Below are 23,130 nucleotides of genomic sequence, written 5' to 3'. Positions count from 1 at the left end.
TTTATATTTCTCCTCCCTTTACTGTCTATATCAGACTGGCAGAAGTGTGCACTGAAGTTGAGAAGAGCAACCCTGTGCAAGAATAGTAAAAAGTCTTTGCACAAGCATGCTATCCTGTCAAGAGGGATGGTGATCACTGCAACCATTCCCTTGGGTAGCCAGTCTTGGGTGAGTGGGTCAGTTGGGTCATGAGCTGGCTTTGGACTGCTTATAGTTGGGCAATTCTGCCGGTTTCTGCTTCCAATCTTATGCTTAAAGATAGGAAAAGGGACTGTGTTCCATTCTTTTTAATATCATTGGATGGTGTCTCAGTCCCATTTGGGAGCTCATCGTCACAGCTCTTTAAAAAGGCAAAGGGTCAGGCTGCCACCTCTGCTATGGTTAAGGGATCTCCTCAGTTGGTAGCAGATCCTGTAACTTTGAAGTTTAGTTATTTAGGAACTACAACAGACTGAGTTTTAGGGCACTTTGAGAGATCTGGTGTCTCTTTCATGAGTGAGATAGCCCTTAGAACAAATTGCAAATTCACAACAATTACTATTTTTCCTAATTATAAAAGCCTGAAGTATTAGCATAAACCCATCTCCAACCAACTCCACATTTTTAAGGCTATCCATGATGTATGGGAGAATCATATCAGAGTATGTATCAGAGTTTGTTGAATTGGTAGTAACAGTAGATGAGAGGCATTACCAGAGGTATCTTTCTATTAAGTGTATATCTTGTTAAGAGTGCTGAAGTGAATTTACTACATCTAGATGGAGTTCAGCATATTGCTTTTTATTTTCAGGATTTTATGGATTGGTGCTTTAGCATTGTTGGAGCATGGCAGCCTTACTGCAAAGGCTAAAAAGAGTGACTGAAAAATATCCAGTGTTACGTGGAATGATCACTTATTCCGTGTTATGGCCGACTTCAAATGTAGTTCAGCAGTCATTGGACAAAACAAGAGATAATTATGATCCTGTTGAGTCGTTGCGTTATCTTATTCTTGGAACTTTTGGTACAGCACCAACTGTCTATGTGTGGGTGAAGATCGCTGGAAAACTTGTCAAAGGACAGTTGTTCAAGCATGCTGTGTTGAAAGTAAGATCCACTAGAAGTAATTGTGGTTAACATTAACATCTGGTAAAAAAAAATACCTTAAGTTAAATATTAATTTGTTCATGCCACTTACCTGACAGATATATATATAGCTGTATTTTCTGACGTCCGACAGAAATTTCAAAACTCGCGGCACACGCAGTGGGCGGCCAGGTGGTAGTACCCATTCCCGCCGCTTGGGAGGCGGATATCAGGAACCATTCCCATTTTCTATTCATATTTTTTTCTGTCGCCGGTCGGTAAACATCTGTTTACAGACCTCTGCTCAGGATTTTTTGGAAATTGACTCGCTTTTAAGTATCTGATTGATTTTTTTGGTATTGAATTGGATTGTTGAATTGGCATGCGCGATAGTGGACCGTTTTTTGATTTTGGATTGACTTTTCTATATAAGATATGTCTGGATCAAGTGTTGTGAGTTTCAGAGTGTGTGTGAGGGCTGATTGTAAGGTGAGGCTACCGAAAGCATCGGTAGACCCCCACACAGTATGTATGAGTTGTAGGGTGGGGGCTTAATTGTTTGATTGATAATCGGTGCAATGAATGTGAGAAATTGACCGATGATGAATGGAGAGTATATGAGTCCTATCGCCTTAAATTGGAGCGCGATAGGATCAGGAGGTCTTCCTCCAGGAGTGGTTTCTTCAAAGGTAAGGCTAAACATCTCTCCTGCATTAACACCTGTAGTGTTTACAACCCCTAAACCTGTGTTGCCTTCGGGCTCTGATTCTGTGTCGGGAGAAGCGAATGCTCTCTCTCTGATTTTGGAGTCTCTTCGCACTCTGGAGACCAAAGTGAAAGCCTTAGAAACTGGCTCGGTGCAAGTGTGTGATCGTGCCCCCAGTGTTGTGGAGGGGGCGTCAGATCGGCCCCATAATGCCTCTAGGCCTAGACCTCTATCAGACTCCCAAGACCCAGGGAGTAGGTATGTCGAAAGCCGCAAGATGGGTTACGGGGGCTTCCCACCGATCTGGCGTCCCTTCGGCAGGCCCTGTAGCAAAAACCCAGGCTGCCAAGGACCGTGCACGAGCGTGCGTCCTGAGAGAGTGCTTTTCGTCCTCCGAAGCGTCCTCCCCGCGCAAGGGGTGGAGCGCTCGGAGAGACTCTCGTCCTTTGAAAAGGACGTTTCGTGCGGAGGACGCTTCACGTCCTCTTTCGCCGCTTTCGTCGGAGGACGCGTATGACGTTTTTTCCGCCTCAGAGAGAGGCAGGATCTCCTCCGATGAGGACGCTAGGTTGCGTGCACAGGCGCGTATACCTGAGAAGCAGGTAGCTGTACCTGTGAGAAGGAAGGAGGCGTCCCCCGCCCCTCGTCTTCTCACAGGATCAGTCCTGCTTCCTCTGTTCATTCTTCCCCAACGAAGAACATTCTTTTGTCCCTTCAGGACCAGCTATCCTCGCTTATGGCTCAGAGGACTCGCCCAGCAGCAGTCGAGCCTAAGCGGAGGAAGGACCTTAGACTGCCTGTCAAGAGGACTAAGCAGTCTCCTTCTCCTTCACCTACTTCGTCTCGTTCGCCGATCGCTTCTCCTTCGGCGATTCGCCGATCTCGTTCGTCCGCTAGAAGGACGTTACGTCAAGACGCTTTTGAGGAGGACGCCTCTGTACGAGGACGTTCGGCAGGACGTTCGGCAGGACGCTCGTCAGGACGCTTGTCAAGACGCTCGTCAGGACGCTTGGCAGGACGCTAGGCAGGACGTTCGTCAGACGCTTGCAGGACGCTAGGCAGGACGTTCGCAGGACGCTCGCCAGGACGCTAGACAGGACGCTCGGCAGGACGCTCACCAGGACGCTCGGCAGGACGCTTGGCAGGACGCTAGGCAGGTCGTTCAGACCGCCTTTCAAGACGTTTTTGGGGATTCTGACCAAGAAGTCGTACCCCCAGACGCTAGTTTACGCGCACAGGCACGTATGCCAGCGAAGAAGAAATGTAAGGACGCTTCTCGGGCGGGTGAGACTGCTGCGGAAGGCGCTGAGGACGCTCGTCCCTCCTCAGGACGCTCTACCTTCATCGAGCAGTAAGCGTCATAAAGAAAGACACCCGAAATAAGGCTGCCTCTAGCAAGGATAGGGTCTTTTGATCAAGCCAAAACCTGACATTAGGACGCCCTCTCCTGTAAGACGGTCTCCTCTTCCGTTTTAGAGAAGAAGGAGAGCTAAGTAGTTCGGCTGAATCGGTTTGAAGAGGAACCTGCTGCAGCCCCGTCTATCTCGGACTATAAAGTCCTCGTAACGACTCCTTGCGTTCTTCTTTTGAAGACAAAAGTTTCAGCCCGCAGCTCCCAAGTCTCCTCCTTCGCAGTTTTCTTCATCTAAAACTGGAAAAACCCCGGAGTTTGTAGAGATGAAAACTTCTCTCTCAATGAAACGTGCTTTTAAAAAGCTCCAGGATTGGATGGTACGAAGAGAGACCAAGGCAAGACGACCTTCGCCTTGCCTCCTACTAGACTTAGTGGAAAAGGGGGCATTTGGTATAGAACCAAAGATGAAGTGGGAGTTCGTATCCCTTCTTCGGCTCAAGGAGATTTCTCCAGCCTAGTGGATTTGCAGAGGAGGTCGCTTTTACCCTCTGCTAAGGTAACCTGGACCGCGTCGGAGACTGACCATCATTTGAAGGGTCTGCTCAGGACGCTGGAAGTGTTCAACTTCCTGGACTGGTGTTTGGGGGGAGTTCTGGATCTACAAGCGAGAAGCCCAGAATCTCTCAGTCTGGGGGAGCTGTCCAGCGTTGTTAGCATGTATGGACAAAGCCGTCAGGGATGGTTTTCGGAGGAGCTCGTATCTCATTTGGAACGGCTTTATTAAAAAAGAGAGCTTTGCTGTGCAACTTCACAGCTCGTTCGTGACTCCAGCTCAGAAAGCGGATTTGCTGTTTTCGCCTCTTTCGAACCATCTCTTCCCCCAGACTTTGGTAAAGGACCTGACGAACAGCTTCAAGAGAAGGCAACTCAGGACCTTTTGGCCCAGTCTACAAGATGGTCAGCCGTACCTTCAACCTCTCTTAGCTGCGGTTCGACCGCCGAAGGAAGTAAAGCCTTTCGTGGGGCTCCCCCCTCGAGAGCAGCTCCTCGAGGGAGAGGGTTTTCACGAGGAAGAGCTTCCTTTAAGCCAAAGCCTTCCAAGTGAGAAGCATGTCCTTCAGACACCAGTCGGAGCCAGACTGAAGTCTTTTTTTTTTTTGCTGGGAGCGTGGAGAGAGAGACACGGACTCTTGGTCCCTCAAGATCGTGGAGCAGGGGTACAAGATCCCCTTTTTAGATCTTCCTCCTCTTTCTACGACTCCCAGAGACCTTTCTCCTATCCTATCAGGGAGAAAAGAAGAAAGTATTGTTCGATCTCCTTCAGCAGATGATCGACAAAAGAGCGGTGGAACAAGTCGCGGACCTGGGGTCTCCAGGTTTTTTACAACAGAATCTTCCTAGTACCGAAGCAGTCGTCAGGTTGGCGTCCAGTTCTAGATGTAAGCAGGCTCAATCTTTTCGTGGAAAAGAACAAATTCACGATGGAGACGCCTCATTCTGTTCTGGGAGCGTTGAGACGGGCGACTGGATGGTACTCCTTAGACTTGCAGGACGCGTACTTTCACATCCCGATCCACCCTCTTTCAAGAAAGTATCTAAGGTTTGTCTTAGACAACAAAGTATGGCAGTTCAGAGCTATGTGCTTCGGACTGACCACGGCTCCGATGGTGTTCACAGTAGTAATGAAGAACGTAGCGAGGTGGCTACACTCTTCAGGGAATAAGAGTTTCCCTGTACCTCGACGCGCTGGCTGATCAGAGCGTCGTCGAGAGAGAAGTGTCTGAAGACTTGCAGTTCACTTTAGCCTTAGCGAAGTCCCTGGGACTTCTGGTCAACCTCGAAAAGTCGCATCTGACCCCAACACAGTCCCATCGTGTCTCTGGGGATTCAGATGGATTCAGTGGCTTTTCGAGCGTTTCCGTCCCAGGAACGTCAGCGGCTACTAGGCTTAGAAAAGATCTCAGCCTTTCTAAGGAAAGAGACTTGCTCGGCGAGGGAATGGATGAGTCCTGCTGGGAACCATTTCCTCGCGATAAGAAAGGTTTGTTTCCTTGGGAAGACTGCACATCAGGCCTCTCCAATTTTTCCTTGCGGACGAGTGGAAGGCCAAGGACGATCTCAATGCCATATTGAGGATATCGCTTCCAATCAAGAACCACCTAAGATGGTGGTTGGACCCTCAGAAGCTTCAAGAGGGCGTGTCCCTAAGTCTTCTGAGCCCCGACCTAGTTGTTTTCGAGACGCTTCCATCACAGGATGGGGAGCAACACTAGGGGGAAGGAAGTGTCAGGCTCCTGGAGAGGGGAACAGGTAGCCTGGCATATAAATGTCAAAGAACTGGCAGCAGTATTTCTGTCCCTGCAGTTCTTCGAAAAGAGTTTGGAGAACAAGATTGTTCAGATAAACTCGGACAATACCACAGCACTCGCTTATTTAAAAAACCAGGGAGGAACACACTCCAGAACGTTGTTTTCCCTAGCGAGAGAGATTCTGCTGTGGGGGCAAGAGAAAAAAGGTGACTATCCTGACGAGATTCATTGCAGAGTGCAAAACGTCAGGGCAGACCTTCTCAGTCGTCGGGACCAAGTCCTACCGACGGAATGGACCTTGAACGAAGACGTTTGTCGAGACCTGTGGACGTTGTGGGGACGTCCACTGGTCGACTTATTCGCAACGTCAAGGACCAAGAGACTTCCTCTTTACTGCTCCCCGGTCCTGGATCCAGAAGCAATCGCGTTAGACGCTTTGCTTTGGAATTGGACGGGCCTAGGACTTATACGCCTTCCCACCATTCAAGATTTCTGGGGGAAGTCATGAGGAAGTTTGCGGCCTCGGAAGGGACCGAGGTTAACCCTGATCGCTCCGATGTGGTCAGCGAGAGAATGGTTCACAGAGGTCATGTCTTTCCTTGTAGACTTTCCAAGGACATTGCCCTGGAGGAAAGATCTACTCAAACAGCCTCACTTCGAAAGGTTTCACCAAACCTCTCCGCTCTGGGTCTGACTGCGTTCAGACTATCGAAAAGTTGGCCAGAGCGAGAGGTTTTTCGAAAGCAGCTGCGAGAGCAATCGCACATGCGAGACGTGCTTCCACAAGAGCTGTTTACCAATCGAAGTGGGCTTCCTTCAGGGCATGGTGTAAAAAGGAGGGAGTTTCCTCTTCCTCGACCTCTGTGAACCAGATAGCTGATTTTTTCTGCTCTTTCTCAGGAATGTGCAGAAATTAGCGGTCCCTACCATCAAGGGATATAAAGCATGTTGTCAGCGGTTTTAGGCACAGAGGCCTCGACCTGTCTGACAACAAGGATATTCATGACCTTTTAAAGTCTTTCGAGACCTCGAAGGTTCCTCAAATGAGACCTCCATCATGGAACCTGGATGTAGTCCTTAATTCCTTATGTCGAGCACTTTCGAACCGCTTCAGGCAGCGTCTCTCTCTTCGAAACCTGACAAGGAAGGCCTCTTTTCCTAACTTCTCTTGCGACGGCTAAGAGAGTTAGTGAAATTCAAGCGTTTAGCAAGTTAATGGGATTCAAAGGGGACAATGCTGTATGCTCGTTGAACCCAACTTTCTTGGCGAAGAATGAAAATCCTTCGAACCCTTGGCCGAAGACTTTCGAGATCAAGGGTATGTCAAGTCTAGTGGGCCAAGAACCAGAGAGAGTCCTGTGCCCGGTCAGGGCTCTCAAGTTCTACGTGCATAGAATGAAAGAGGTAAGAGGTCCCTCAGGTAACCTCTGGTGCTCTGTGAAGAGACCAGAGTTACCTTTATCGAAGAATGCTGTTGCTGTTCTTTCTAAGGGACACCATTCGGGAGGCTCATTCATCTTTCCAGAAGACTGATTTGAGCCTCTTCCGAGTAAAAGCGCACGAAGTACGAGCCGTCGCTACCTCTCTCTTGCCTTCCAAAAGAACATGTCAATCAAGGACATCCTTGATTGCACCTTTTGGAGGAGTAACTCCGTCTTCGCCTCATTACCTAAGGGATGTGAGAACGATTTATGACGATTGTAATGCACTGGGGCCATACGTTTCTGCGGACACAGTATTGGGGTCCGGAAGTAGCTCTTTCCCTATCCCTTAGTTAGGTTTAAGTTAGGTTGTTGTGTTTTTAGGTTGTGGTGAGTCTTATGTGAAGATCTCCCATCCTTTAGTTAGTTTTAAGGGGTTTTTGTGAATAGTTGGTCAGGTGGTGGTCAGTTGCTTCGTTGCCCTCATTTGTATGGCCTCGATGATCTTGTCACGCTGAGGTCTCGCACCGTTGACAGATCATCCAGAGCGCACCAGCACTACAGGTCTCCACCTGGCTGGCAACTCTGTGATTAAGCAAAAGCAGCCTTACGTGACAGTAATCACATAGTCTACTTTGCAAACAGGTAAGGAACCCAAGATGTATATCATCTACTTAATTTAAGTTTCCTAAAAAAATCCTATTCTGTCTCTTCCACCATCCGAAGGTGGGATTCAGCTATATATATATCTGTCAGGTAAGTGGCATGAACAAAATGTTATTGTTATTATACAATTAAGTTTGTTCATACTTACCTGGCAGATAATATATAAATTAAAAGTGCCCGCCCTCCTCCCCTCAGGAGACAGAGACATTAATAAAATATGAATAGAAAATGGGAATGGTTCCTGATATCCGCCTCCCAGCGGCGGGAATGGGTACTACCATCTGCCGCCCACTGCGTGTGCCGCGAGTTTTGAAATTTCTGTCGGACGTCAGAAAATACAGCTATATATATTATCTGCCAGGTAAGTATGAACAAACTTAATTGTATAATAACAATAACATTTTTGGGAATATGTATGTACCTAAGTTCAGTGTACGCATTAGCAGTATTTCTTGTGAGTAAAAGTTTTTAAAAAAGTTACTAGGTAATGCCTTCTTTGGATCTATTTTTGCTTTAATAATATATTTCTTTGTCTCATTTTTCTTCAGGCAGGACTAGAGCAAATCTTGTTTGCTCCGGTCGGCATATCACAGTTTTACTTCGGTATAACTTTATTGGAAGGGAGACCATGGTCAGAATGTGTCCAGGAGTGGAAGGAGAAATTTATACCCACATGGAGGGTAAGGTAGCATGTTTATTCATCTAAGTTATTTTCTATATTTTTCAATACAGGTGTACTCAACCCTATGAAGTATACTGTGTAATTCTTTCTATAAGCATAATATACAGTATTTGTTACATGGAATTTGAAGTCAAAGTTGGACTTATGATTCTTATTTTTCTGGTGAGTTATGTTATCTTTCATGTCCTTTGTTCCACACTGAGGGTGATATTATATTATGTTGTCATTTTGTATACTTAAAAGAGGAGACCTTTAAAAACATCTTTCAGCTATTGATGATGATGTTTTTGGCAGCATTAATAAAATAAAATTTTAATGAAATTTTTTTCATGCTACATACATATTAGTCTTGAGGGATGTGGATGCAAGTTGGGTTTGTAATGAAACAAAGGAAGTATTATGATAAAAATGAATCAGTAATGTGACTGCATTATCTGACCCACCATGAATAATAGAAGTGACACTTGTAAAGCATTGTTTAATATTTAGAAATATGTACTGTATTGTGTAAAACTTTTTGTTCACAGTATTAAAATCTATAGTCTTGATAATTAGTTACTTAGTTGTTCTATTAATTAATTTGGTCTCAATGTAATTTTCCTTCTACAATAGTAATAACATTAAGAAAATTTTCAGGTCGGCATGTGTGTTTGGCCAGTTATCCAAACAGTCAATTTTGCTTATGTAGCTGAGAAGAACAGAGTTGTTGTGGTTTCTATCGCTTCATTTATGTGGACAATATTCTTGTCATACATGCATCATCTTGATCAAGAGACACTGCCTGCTTTTCTTCGTAAATTAAAAGAAGTCAAGTCCACTAAAGAAGCAGAGATGCAAGACAGCATAGATTGTGAAGTGAAGGACCATAGATAAGTAGGTTTTATAGCTTTTGAACTCATTACAAATTCCAGATGCAAGGTCATTTTAAAGGCCATTTTTATTTTCTATTAGACATTTGTCCATCTTGATGGGTGTGTCAAAAAAAATATTTGACTAAAAATATGTGCACACTTGAATGTTTAAAGCATACAACATAAAAGCTACTATATACCAAAGCAACTGACTATTACTCTAGTCTGGGAGTAAAGATAATCACTGGAATTTGGTAAGACTAGCGTACACCCCTCTAGGTGGGAGTAAGCTGCATGCTACTTCTCTTAAAACTGTATTACAAGAAACTGTCCATACTCAATGATATGTTCAGACCATAAAACTTAGCACATTTCAAGAATCAAGGGAGAAAGAATTTATTTTTACACCTGCTTTATGTGATTACGTACTTTTTATTTTTAAAATACTCCTTAGAGGCCAGTACGTATATACAATCACCCCTTGTATTTCTCTGTACCTATGAAAAACAAGACCCTAAGGACCATGAAATACAGAGAAACAGCATTTCTCTTTATTTCTTAGAAATTCTTATTTCTTCTTCTTTCCCTGTCTGTGCCTCTTACTGAATTCTACTTAATTTCTCAGTCTTTTATATATATTTTTCTCAACTTGAGAATATGGATATAATACTAGTTCCAGGTGTTCCTACTTTTCCAAAGAGTGGAAGAGAAGAGGTAGGTTCCTTCCCCCTCTTCCACAATGTAGGTGATGGTCAGTCAAGCTATGTGTTTACTCTGTTTATCTGAATGGCAGCAGCTCACAGCACCCAAATTCTGTGGCAGGGAGAAAAATTTTTGAAATTATGATTAAAAGTTTGACACAATGCATGTACAAATTGAATGCAGATACTGGATCCAATATTAATAAGTTGAAAGTTTGGAATTTATGGTTTACCTGTACATTTCCATAGTTTGTTTTCTTCCATCATTACTTTATACTTAATTCTTTACTTTCAAATGCAAATAATGTTGTAGCTTATCAAATTATATTGCAAATTAGAGGTGTATATAAATAATTTCTTTATTGTGAGAGTCATAGCCTAATATTTTGATGAGAAATGTAGCCTTTTGCACTGCAGTTTGAATGTGCTACACAAAACTGTATGTTTTTAAATGAATAATTTTGGTAATTTTATTGTCATACTAGCAAAATTCTGTAAGTTTAAAAATGTTGCCATTAACAATATCTGTACTGTATTAGTAGCTTTCTGGGATAATTTTTTACATATGAAATTGACTATACTTATTGTGTTCCTACATGCATCAATGATTATGAATACTGAACAATTATAGCTAAACCAGTGTCTTGCAGTCTTCCCTCAAGTCATTGATAAAGTTTTCCAGTGTTGAGATTGCCTTGTAATCTTCAGTCCCATCTTACTCATAAGTGATCATTGTTGTTTTCAGGTACTACTGGGAATCTTATGGTAATGCACTTTTCTATTTAAATGTTCAACAGTCAGAGGAAGTGCCACTGAGTCTTATTTTTTTATACTGAGTTTACTTCTCACCCTCAAAGTATGTTTTGTTCATGCCACTTACCTGACAGATATATATAGCTGTATTTTCTGACGTCCGACAGAAATTTCAAAACTCGCGGCACACGCAGTGGGCGGCCAGGTGGTAGTACCCATTCCCGCCGCTGGGAGGCGGATATCAGGAACCATTCCCATTTTCTATTCATATTTTTTTCTGTCGCCGGTCGGTAAACATCTGTTTTATACATTTAACTTACCTGTCAGATATATACTTAGCTATTTGACTCCGTCGTCCGACAGAAATTCGAATTTCGCGCACAACGCTACCTGTAGGTCAGGTGATCTACTTACCTGCCGCTGGGTGGCAGGACTAGGAACCATCCCCATGTTCTATCATATTTTTTCTGTCGGCCATACTGGCAACATCGTGGGTATCTCCGGCTGGATTCGTATTTTGCATCGCAATTGATCTTCGTTTGGACTTCTCGGTGACGTATTTGCATTGATTGTACTGGCATACGCGATTGTGGACCGTTTTTGGAATTTGATTTGGATTGTTCAACATGATGTCTGATTCTGGAAATGTGGTGAGATGTGTGTGAATGCGGGTTGTAAAGTTAGGATGCCGAAGGCATCAATTGATCCTCATACTATTTGCAGGAAATGCAGGATGTATGAATGTTCTTTTTGGTAATACTTGTAATGAATGCAAGGATTTGAGTGAGGAAGAATGGAAATCTCTAACCTCATACGTGAAGAAGTTAGAAAGAAACAGGGTGAGGAGGTCTTCTTCCAAACCTTTATCTAGTTCTAGCGGGGTTATTAGTAATAATATACCCTCTTCTCCTTTTACTGCCCCATCTAATGTACCTGCTCCTTTATTAGAACACACAGATTCGGCATCTGAGATAGCGATCTTAAAGCCGCTCTTCGGAAAATGGAAACCAAAATGGCGGCCTATGAAGGTAAGCAGTGTAATTATAGTGCTGTGGATAGTGATATAAGTGTCCCAGTGCAGTGGAGGGGGCGTCTGATTGTCTTCACAACGCTCCCAGGCCTAGACCTCTTTCAAGCTCCCAAGCCCAGAGGAGAAGGAATGTCGAAAGCCGTAAGGAGGTTGTGGAGGATCCCCAACAGTCAGACGTCCCTTCGGCATTTTCTGTATCGCCACAGAATGCCAGAGAACGCTACAGAAAAAGCGTTCTGCGTGAGTGTTTCTCCTCCTCGGAGAATTCCTCACCTAAAAGAGGGTGGAGATCGGCGGATCTTTCTCGCCCCCTTAAGAGACGTTTGGATGAACCCAGGATTACTTCTAGTCCTGAGCGTTTTCAAGAGGAGGACCATCCAGTAATTAAACAACCGAGGGTAGACAATAATGAAGAGACTAAAAGAATCCTTCGCACTATGCAGGATTCCATCACTTCTCTTGTGGGAGTTCTGTATAAAGACCCTCCCAGAAGGAAAGACGATTTCTTGCCTATTAAGAAGTCTAGGCTATCGAGGGTTCAGACTCGCCATAGTATTTTGTCTTCCTCTGATTTGGAATCGGATTCATCAGCCTTGCATAGGCCGAGCAGGATCCGTTCTCCTGTCAAACGCAAGCACGAGACGCCAGACAAGAGCGTCGAGTTTGCGAGACGTGAAACGTCAGCCAGGCGCGAGCGTCAAGATAGGCGCGTCATGCCATCCAGAAGCAGGACACCTCCCAGGAACGAGGATCCAGGCAAGAGCCAGGACGCTTCGAGGCGCGAGACGTCAACAAGAAGCAGGACGCCTCCCAGGAACGAGGATCCAGGCAAGAGCCAGGACGCTACGAGGCGCGAGACGTCAACAAAAAGTAGGACACCTCTCAGGAGAGAGTCGTCAGGCAAGCGTCAGGACGCTCCAAAGCGGTTGACGACAGGCAGAAGCATGACGCCTCCCAGGAACGAGGATCCAGGCAAGAGCCAGGACGCTTCGAGGCGCGAGACGTCAACAAGAAGCAGGACGCCTCTCAGGAAAGAGTCGTCAGACAAGCGCGAGGACGCTCCTAAGCGGTTGACACCGAGCAAGGGAAGCAGGTGGACGCCGTCCCACGGGAGCGGCTTCTTCCTGATAGGAGAATCGGTCAGGAAAGAGCGATCTCCTTCTAACTAACTGGAACGAAGAGATTTCTGAGAATGAAGTTTCAACTAACGAGGGACTTTCCAATTATAAAGTTTTAGCCTCGTTACTTCTAGAGGAGTTTGCGGATTCTCTTAGTCCTGCAGCTCCTCCTTCGCCGAGATCTCTGTTTTCGAGCACAAAAACCCCGAAATCCTCGGCTTTCTTAAAGATGAAACCGGCGATCTCAATGAAGAAAGCCCTCCAGTCTTTAGATTCGTGGCTTTTATCTAAAAAGGAAACTTTCAGAACGGTTTATTGCTCGCCTCCCTCCAAACTGACGGGGAAAAGAGCATTTGGTATAAGACAGAAGAGGCGATGGATTGATGCTCCCTTCGTCGGCAGATTCAGATTTCTCGAGGTCTTGTAGAGTCTGTGAGAAGACAGTCTCTCAATTCAGCAAAGGCGTCCTGGAGTATGTCGGAGTTAGATCAGCACCCCTTAAGGGAATTTTTTTTCATTTTTCACGTCTTAGAGGTATTCAACTTCTTGGATTGGTCTCTTGGGGTGCTGGCTAAGAAGACGAGTGAGCCAGATTTTCTAGATCCAGAAACTTTGCACAGTGTCCTATCTTGCATGGATAAGGCTGTGCAAGATGGTTCTGGTGAGTTGGCGGCTCTTTTTGGATCTGGGATGTTGAAGAAAAGATCTATTTACAGTTCCTTCCTAACGAAAGGTTTAGTTTCTCCTTCTCAGAGGTCCGCTTTATTATTCGCACCTCGGTCAGAACATCTGTTTCCTTCATCTTTAGTGAAGGATGTTGCGAGATCCTTGTCGGAAAAGGCTACGCAGGACCTTCTTGTACAATCTACAAAGAAAAGTAGACCTGCAGTTAAGACTCAGAAGAAGGTGGCTCGGACTCCAGGTGGTGCCCTTTCGTGGAGCCCCTTCAACTCGATCAAACTTCGGAGAGAAGACCCTTCGACAAGCGAGGGAGGTCTTCCTTCCGCTCTTTTAAAAAGAGCAAATAGCAGCCATGTCCTCCAAGCACAGGTAGGGGCCAGACTTCAATACTTTCTGGATTGCCTGGTCCGTAAGAGAAGCAGATCCCTGGACTCTGTCTGTCCTTACAGAAGGGGTACATCATTCCCTTCGTAGACAGACCTCCTTGGCAACATCTCCAAAGGATTTGTCGACGAGTTACAAGGACCCTGGACTGAACGAGACTCTCCTTCGACGGTGGTGTCGATGAGGGACAAGAATGCTATAGAGCTAGTGGCAAGATCCTTTCTCCCCGGGGTTTTACAACCGCCTTTTCTTGGTTCCAAAGGCTTCGGGGGGATGAGACCCGTCCTAGATGTAAGCGTCCTGAACAGGTACGTGAGAAAAAGAAGTTCTCCATGGAGACTTCAGCTTCATTCTGTCTTCCCTACGTCAGGGAGATTGGATGGTAATCCCTGGACTTCGGATGCTACTTTCATGTTCCGATTCACCCATCGTCAAGAAAATATCTAAGATTTGTTGTTCAAGGACAAATCTTCCAATTCAAGGCCTTTGTGCTTCGGCCTATGACCGCCCCTCAGGGTATTTACGTATCTGATGCGGAACGTGGCCAAATGGCTTCATTTAGAAGGGATACACATCTCAATGTATCTCGACGATTGGCTAATCCGGCCAAGTCAGAGAAACGGTGTTTGGAGGACCTACAGTCTACTTTGAACCTAGCAAAGACGTTAGGTATTACTCGTGAACCTCGAGAAATCGCAGATGATCCCCAGTCAGAACTTAGTCTATTTGGGGATTCGGATGGATTCTCGGGGTTTTCGGGCTTTTCCGTCCCAGGAAGGATTGCTCGGGGATTACAAAAATCTCGAGCTTCCTAGAGAAAGAAAACGGAGTTCGGTGAGGGAGTGGTTAAGTCTTCTGGGAACCTTTCCTCACTAGAACAGTTTCATTTCGCTAGAAGACTCCACCTTCGCCTCTTCAATTCTTCTTAAGAAGAATTTGGAGTTGGAAGAACGGACAGCTTTCGGACACTTTTTCATTTCAGTATTCCTCTGGAAGTAAAGAATCATCTGAAGTGGTGGATTTTTTCCCTTAGAAAAGAACGAGGGCTTGTCTCTAGAAGTTCGGAACCCAAACCTAATCTTGTTCTCAGACGCTTCAGAGAAGGGATGGGGAGCGACTCTAGGGACAAAAGAAATATCAGGCCAATGGAGGAAGGATCAGCTAGACTGGCATATAAACTCCAAAGAACTTTATGCCGTTCTTCTAGCTCTAAAAGCCTTCGAGACACAGGTGTTAGGTCAAGTGGTACAGGTCAACTCGGAACAAACACCACAGCGTTTGGCCTATATCAAGAAAACAAGGGGGAACTCACTCTCTTTCTCTGTTCCATATAACAAAAGAGCTGTTGTATTGGGCAAAAGAAAAAGAAAGTGACTCTTCTCACAAGAGTTCGTGAAAGGAAAGGAGAGAAACATCAGAGCAGACAGGCTAAGCAGGTTAAACCAAGTTCTCCCCACAGAATGGACCCTTCACATTCAGTGTGTCAAGCTCTGTGGTCCCTGTGGGGCAGTCCACTATAGACCTATTCGCCACCTACCTATCCAGAAGGATAGAGAACTTTTGCTCCTTAGTGGAAGACCCGAGAGCGATAGCGGTGGACGCCAAGCTACTGGGACTGGTCAGGCCTAGATGTACGCATTTCCCCCCTTCAAAATGTTAGGAGTGGTGTTAAGAAAAGTTTGCGGCATCAAGAGGGACGAGACTAACACTCATCGCTCCCTTTTGGCCGGTCTCAAGATTGGTTCACAGAGGTACAGGAATGGACAGTCGACTTCCCAAGATCTCTTCCACACAGGAGAGATCTTCTCAAACAACCCCCATTTCGAGAGGTACCATCAAAACCTCCCCTCTCTCGCTCTGACTGCCTTTCGACTATCGAAAGACTTGTCAGAGCGAGAGGCTTTTCAGCAAAGCTTCAAAGCAATTGCTAGGGCCCGGAGATCTTCAACTATTCGGGTCTACCAATCAAAATGGGATGTATTTAGAAGATGGTGTAAGAAGAATAAACTGTCCTCTTCCGATACTCTGTGACCAACATAGCTGATTTCTTGATTTTCCTTAGGGAAGAATCAAAATTATCAGTTCCTACCTATTAAGGTTATCGAAGTATGCTTTCGGGCGGGCCGTATTTCGAAACAGAGGTTTGAGAATTGCAGAAGATAAAGACCTCCCCACGATCTTATTAGATCTTTTGAAACCTCAAAAACCTTTTCTCCTCGCACTCCGAACTGGAACCTAGATGTAGTTTTGAGATTTCTATCATCTAGTAGATTTGAACCATCCTCTCAACGCGTCGTTTAGAGATCTAACGAGAAAATGTATTTTCTTGTTGTCGTTAGCGACTGCGAAGAGAATTAGTGAAATACACGCTCTAGATTCTCGAGTATGGATTTAAGAGCGATGCGGCAATTTTGTTCTTTCCAGACTCTGTTTCTGGCTAAGAACGAGAACCCCTCTAAACCCTGGCCAAAGAGTTTTGAAGTTAAAGGACTTTCAAATCTAGTAGGAGAGGAATTAGAAGATCTTTATGTCGTTATAGCTTTGAAGTTCTATTTTAAAGAAGAAGACTGAACTAAACGGATGTAAACCAAAGCCTGTGGTGCGCAGTTTAGGGATCCTAGTAGGACCCATGTCAAAAATGCATTAGCATTCTTTGTGAGGAGCATTATTACGGATGCTCATAATGACTGCACTGAAGACTCTTTCAGGACTCTCGCGTGAAGGCTCATGAGGTTAGAGCGGTAGCCACTTCATAGCATTTCAGAAGAACATGTCTTTAAAAGACATTGTGGATGCGACTTACTGGAGGTGTAATTCAGTGTTCGCATCGCACTATCTCAAGGACGTTAAGTAACTATGAAAAGTGTTCTCTCTGGGTCCTTTTGTATCAGACCGATACAGTGCTGGGGCTGGGAGCACATAACGATCCTTAGAAAAAATTTGTATTTGTTCAAAATTTTGATAGTACATAGATCTACCTTGTGAGACGAGTTGTTGGTTTTTTCTGCTGATTAGTATGCTTGCTGGCGTACGGACGTCCGAGCTTGGATCAGTGGGGGAATCAAGAGACGTCTTACTGAATAGATTGTACAAACATTTTTTTTTTTTTTTAATTTTATTTTATTTTTGTACTTTACTGTACGAATGTTTGTGTTTCGAGTTTGTGGTCGTTTGCAAGAGGTTAGGGATAACTTCTTGCAATCTTAGAACTAACATGAATAGGTTGAGGTGATCGGGATCGATGTTGTGCTCCTTGTATAAGGTCTTGTCAAGTAAGTGGATAAGCACCCATTGACGTAGTCCCTTCAGGATCTACCAAGAATAAGCGGGTAAGACCCTTTGGCAGAAACCACAAGAACTCTTAGCCATAGATCAATATCTCGCTGAGGCTCTTGAGACTGTCTAGACTCCTGGATTGTATTCATGAAGTCTTCAGTCTAAACAGGTAGGAACCAAGGTTTTATTTATTTATTACCTACAACGATAGTTGTGATTCCTGTTTGATTCTATATTTTAGCTGTCTCTTTCCCACCTCCAATGGTGTGAATCAGCTAAGTATATATCTGACAGGTAAGTTAAAATGTATAAAAATGATATTGTTATGATTACAATAAAGTTTTATACATACTTACCTGGCAGATATATACAAAATTATACCCACCCCTACCTCCCCTCAGGAGACAGGCGGTATAGAAAAAATATGATAGAACATGGGGATGGTTCCTATTCCTGCCACCCAGCGGCAGGTCAGTAAGTAGATCACCTGACCTACAGGTAGCGTGTGCGCGAAATTCGAATTTCTGTCGGACGACGGTGTAATAGCTAAGTATATATCTGCCAGGTAAGTATGTATAAAACTTTATTGTATCATAACAATATCATTTTACAGACCTCTGCTCAGGATTTTTTGGAAATTGACTCGCTTTTAAGTATCTGATTGATTTTTTTGGTATTGAATTGGATTGTTGAATTGGCATGCGCGATAGTGGACCGGCCGTTTTTTGATTTTGGATTGACTTTTCTATATAAGATATGTCTGGATCAAGTGTTGTGAGTTTCAGATGTGTGTGAGGGCTGATTGTAAGGTGAGGCTACCGAAAGCATCAGTAGACCCCCACACAGTATGTATGAGTTGTAGGGGGCTTAATTGTTTGATTGATATCGGTGCAATGAATGTGAGAAATTGACCGATGATGATGGAGAGTATATGAGTCCTATCGCCTTAAATTGGAGCGCGATAGGATCAGGAGGTCTTCCTCCAGGAGTGGTTCTTCAAAGGTAAGGCTAACATCTCTCCTGCATTAACACCTGTAGTGTTTACAACCCCTAAAACCTGTGTTGCCTTCGGGCTCTGATTCTGTGTCGGGAGAAGCGATGCTCTCTCTCTGATTTTGGAGTCTCTTCGCACTCTGGAGACCAAAAGTGAAAGCCTTAGAAACTGGCTCGGTGCAAGTGTGTGATCGTGCCCCCAGTGTTGTGGAGGGGGCGTCAGATCGGCCCCATAATGCCTCTAGGCCTAGACCTCTATCAGACTCCCAAGACCCAGGGAGTAGGTATGTCGAAAGCCGCAAGAGGGTTACGGGGGCTTCCCCAACGATCTGGCGTCCCTTCGGCAGGCCCTGTAGCAAAAACCCAGGCTGCCAAGGACCGTGCACGAGCGTGCGTCCTGAGAGGAGTGCTTTTCGTCCTCCGAAGCGTCCTTCCCGCGCAAGGGGTGGAGCGCTTGGAGAGACTCTCGTCCTTTGAAAAGGACGTTTCGTGCGGAGGACGCTTCACGTCCCTCTTTCGCCGCTTTCGTCGAGGACGCGTATGACGTTTTTTTTCCGCCTCAGAAGAGAGGCAGGATCTCCTCCCCGATGAGGACGCTAGGTTGCGTGCACAGGCGCGTATACCTGAGAAGCAGGTAGCTGTACCTGTGAGAAGGAAGGAGGCGTCCCCCTCGCCCCTCGTCTTCTCACAGGATCAGTCTGCTTCCTCTGTTCATTCTTCCCCAACGAAGAACATTCTTTTGTCCCTTCAGGACCAGCTATCCTCGCTTATGGCTCAGAGGGACTCGCCCAGCAGCAGTCGAGCCTAAGCGGAGGAAGGACCTTAGACTGCCTGTCAAGAGACTAAGCAGTCTCCTTCTCCTTCACCTACTTCGTCGTCGTTCGCCGATCGCTTCTCCTTCGGCGATTCGCCGATCTCGTTCGTTGTCCGCTAGAAGGACGTTACGTCAAGACGCTTTTGAGGAGGGACGCTCTGTACGAGGACGTTCGGCAGGACGCTCGGTCAGGACGCTTGTCAATACGCTCGTCCAGGACGCTTGGCAGGACGCTTAGGCAGGACGTTCGTCAGGACGCTTGGCAGGACGCTAGGCAGGAACGTTCGTTGTCAGGACGCTCGCCAGGACGCTAGGACAGGACGCTAGACAGGACGCTCACAGGACCGCTCGGCAGGACGCTGGCAGGACGCTAGGCAGGACGCTAGGCAGGTCGTTCAGACCGCCTTTCAAGACGTTTTTGGGATTCTGACCAAGAAGTCGTACCCCCCAGACGCTAGTTTACGCGCACAGGCATATGCCAGCGAAGAAGAAATGTAAGGACGCTTCTCGGGCAGGTGAGACTGCTGCGGAAGGCACTGAGGACGCTCGTCCTCCTCAGGACGCTCTACCTTCATCGAGCAGTAAGCGTCATAAAGAAGACACCCGAAATAAGGCTGCCTCTAGCAAGGATAGGGTCTTTTGATCAAGCCAAAACCTGACATTAGGACGCCCTCTCCTGTAAGACGGTCTCCTCTTCCGTTTAGAGAAGAAGGAGAGCTAAGTAGTTCGGCTGAAATCGGTTGAAGAGGAACTGCTTGCAGGCCCCGTCTATCTCGGACTATAAAGTCCTCGTACGACTCTTGCGTTCTTCTTTTGAAGACAAATTTCAGCCCGCAGCTCCAAGTCTCCTCCTTCGCAGTTTTTCTTCATCTAAAACTGGAAAAACCCCGGAGTTTTGTAGAGATGAAAACTTCTCTCTCAACGAAACGTGCTTTTTAAAAAGCTCCAGGATTGGATGGTCGAAGGAGAGACCAAGGCAGACGACCTTCGCCTTGCCTCTACTAGACTTAGTGGAAAAGGGGGGCATTTGTATAGAACCAAAGATGAAGTGGGAGTTCGTATCCCTTCTTCGGCTCAAGGAGATTTCTCCAGCCTAGTGGATTTGCAGAGGAGGTCGCTTTTAACCCTCTGCTAAGGTAACCTGGACCGCGTCGGAAGACTGACCATCATTTGAATGGGTCTGCTCAGGACGCTGGAAGTGTTCAACTTCCTGGACTGGTGTTTGGGAGTTCTGGATCTACAAGCGAGAAGCCCAGAATCTCTCAGTCTGGGGGAGCTGTCCAGCGTGTTAGCATGTAGGACAAAGCCGTCAGGGATGGTTCGGAGGAGCTCGTATCTCATTTTGGAACGGCTTTATTAAAAAAGAGAGCTTTGCTGTGCAACTTCACAGCTCGTTCGGTGACTCCAGCTCAGAAAGCGGATTTGCTGTTTCGCCTCTTTCGAACCATCTCTTCCCCCAGACTTTGGTAAAGGACCTGACGAACAGCTTACAAAGAGCAACAATCAGGACCTTTTGGCCCAGTCTACAAGATGGTCAGCCGTACCTTCAACCTCTCAGCTGCGGTTCGACCGCCGAAGAAAGTAAAGCCCTTTCGTGGGGCTCCCCCCTCGAGAGCAGCTCCTCGAGGGAGAGGGTTTTCACGAGGAAGAGCTTCCTTTAAGCCAAAGCCTTCTAAGTGAGAAGCATGTCCTTCAGACACCAGTCGGAGCCAGACTGAAGTCTTTGCGGGAGCGTGGAGAGAGAGAGACACGGACTCTTGGTCCCTCAAGATCGTGGAGCAGGGGTACAAGATCCCCTTTTAGATCTTCCTCTCTATTTCTACGACTCCCAGAGACCTTTCTCCATCCTATCAGGGAGAAAAGAAGAAAGTATTGTTCGATCTCCTTCAGCAGATGATCGACAAAAGAGCGGTGGAACAAGTCGTGGACCTGGGGTCTCCAGGTTTTTACAACAGAATCTTCCTAGTACCGAAGAGTCGTCAGGTTGGCGTCCAGTTCTAGATGTAAGCAGGCTCAATCTTTTCGTGGAAAAGAACAAATTCACGATGGAGACGCCTCATTCTGTTCTGGGAGCGTTGAGACCGGGCGACTGGATGGTAATCCTTAGACTTGCAGGACGCGTACTTTCACATCCCGATCCTACCCTCTTTCAAGAAAGTATCTAAGGTTTGTCTTAGACAACAAAGTATGGCAGTTACAGGCTATGTGCTTCGGACTGACCACGGCTCCGATGGTTTCACAGTAGTAATGAAGAACGTAGCGAGGTGGCTACACTCTTCTGGAATAAGAGTTTCCCTGTACCTCGACGACTGGCTGATCAGAGCGTCGTCGAGAGAGAAGTGTCTGAAGGACTTGCAGTTCACTTTAGCCTTAGCGAAGTCCCTGGGACTTCTGGTCAACCTCGAAAAGTCGCATCTGACCCCAACACAGTCCATCGTGTATCTGGGGATTCAGATGGATTCAGTGGCTTTTCGAGCGTTTCCGTCCCAGGAACGTCAGCGGCTAGGCTTAGAAAAGATCTCAGCTTTCTAAGGAAAAGAGACTTGCTCGGCGAGGGAATGGTGAGTCTGCTGGGAACCATTTCCTCGCTAGAAAGGTTTTGTTTCCTTGGAAGACTGCACATCAGGCCTCTCCAATTTTTCCTTGCGGACGAGTGGAAGGCCAAGGACGATCTCAATGCCATATTGAGGATATCGCTTCCAATCAAGAACCACCTAGATGGTGGTTGGACCCTCAGAAGCTTCAAGAGGGCGTGTCCCTAAGTCTTCTGAGCCCCGACCTAGTGTTGTTTTCAGACGCTTCCATCACAGGAGGGGGAGCAACACTAGGGGGGAAGGAAGTGTCACGGCTCCTGGAGAGGGGAACAGGTAGCCTGGCATATAAATGTCAAAGAACTGGCAGCAGTATTTCTGTCCCTGCAGTTCTTCGAAAAGAGTTTTGGAGAACAAGATTGTTCAGATAAACTCGGACAATACCACAGCACTCGCTTATTTAAAAAAACCAGGGAGGAACACACTCCAGAACGTTGTTTTCCCTAGCGAGAGAGATTCTGCTGTGGGCAAAGAGAAAAAAGGTGACTATCCTGACGAGATTCATTGCAGGAGTGCAAAACGTCAGGGCAGGACCTTCTCATCAGTCGTCGGGACCAAGTCCTACCGACGGACGGAATGGACCTTGAAACGAAGACGTTTGTCGAGACCTGTGGACGTTGGGGGACGTCCACTGGTCGACTTATTCGCAACGTCAAGGACCAAGAGACTTCCTCTTTACTGCTCCCCGGTCCTGGATCCAGAAGCAATCGCGGTAGACGCTTGCTTTGGAATTGGACGGGCCTAGACTTTTACGCTTCCCACCATTCAAGATTCTGGGGGAAGTCATGAGGAAGTTTGCGGCCTCGGGAAGGGACGAGGTTAACCTGATCGCTCCGATGTGGCCAGCGAGAGAATGGTTCACAGAGGTCATGTCTTTCCTTGTAGACTTTCCAAGGACATTGCCCTGGAGGAAAGATCTACTCAAACACCTCACTTCGAAAGGTTTCACCAAAACCTCTCCGCTCTGGGTCTGACTGCGTTCAGACTATCGAAAAGTTGGCCAGAGCGAGAGGTTTTTCGAAAGCAGCTGCGAGAGCAATCGCACATGCGAGACGTGCTTCCACAAGAGCTGTTTACCAATCGAAGTGGGCTTCCTTGTCAGGGCATGGTGTAAAAAGGAGGGAGTTTCCTTTTCCTCGACCTCTGTGAACCAGATAGCTGATTTTCTGCTCTTTCTCAGGAATGTGCAGAAATTAGCGGTCCCTACCATCAAGGGATATAAAAGCATGTTGTCAGCGGTTTTTAGGCACAGAGGCCTCGACCTGTCTGACAACAAGGATATTCATGACCTTTAAAGTCTTTCGAGACCTCGCAAGGTTCCTCAAATGATAAGACCTCCATCATGGAACCTGGATGTAGTCCTTAAATTCCTTATGTCGAGCATTTCTTTCGAACCGCTTCAGGCAGCGTCTCTTCGAAACCTGACAAGGAAGGCTCTTTTCCTAACTTCTCTTGCGACGGCTAAGAGAGTTAGTGAAATTCAAGCGTTTAGCAAGTTAATGGGATTCAAAGGGACAATGCTGTATGCTCGTTGAACCCAACTTTCTTGGCGAAGAATGAAAATCCTTCGAACCCTTGGCCGAAGACTTTCGAGATCAAGGTATGTCAAGTCTGGTGGGCCAAGAACCAGAGAGAGTCCTGTGCCCGGTCAGGGCTCTCAAGTTCTACGTGCATAGAACGAAAGAGGTAAGAGGTCCCTCAGGTAACCTCTGGTGCTCTGTGAAGAGACCAGAGT

At 46.2% G+C, this 23,130-nt stretch overlaps 1 protein-coding gene across 4 annotated transcripts in view; it reads left to right on the top strand.

The window, feature by feature from the left end:
• LOC135212457 (PXMP2/4 family protein 4-like) overlaps positions 1-23,130 on the top strand; it is a 28,252-nt gene that overhangs the window by 3,823 nt on the left and 1,299 nt on the right. For 3 of the 4 annotated variants that reach the window (XM_064245860.1, XM_064245857.1, XM_064245861.1), the window contains exons 2-5: positions 791-1,086; positions 8,070-8,201; positions 8,840-9,076; positions 10,501-10,645. In XM_064245860.1, the coding sequence (XP_064101930.1) occupies positions 826-1,086; positions 8,070-8,201; positions 8,840-9,076 (630 nt within the window). In that variant the 5' untranslated portion in view covers positions 791-825 and the 3' untranslated portion in view covers positions 10,501-10,645. Of the gene's footprint in view, positions 1-790; positions 1,087-8,069; positions 8,202-8,839; positions 9,077-10,500; positions 10,646-23,130 lie in introns of those variants that run through there. The other variant, XM_064245858.1, reaches the window with a different exon arrangement.

The sequence above is a fragment of the Macrobrachium nipponense genome, chromosome 41, assembly GCF_015104395.2.
Source record: "Macrobrachium nipponense isolate FS-2020 chromosome 41, ASM1510439v2, whole genome shotgun sequence".
In the NCBI taxonomy this organism is placed as follows: domain Eukaryota; kingdom Metazoa; phylum Arthropoda; class Malacostraca; order Decapoda; family Palaemonidae; genus Macrobrachium; species Macrobrachium nipponense.
This window is presented reverse-complemented; position numbering and strand designations above follow the sequence as displayed.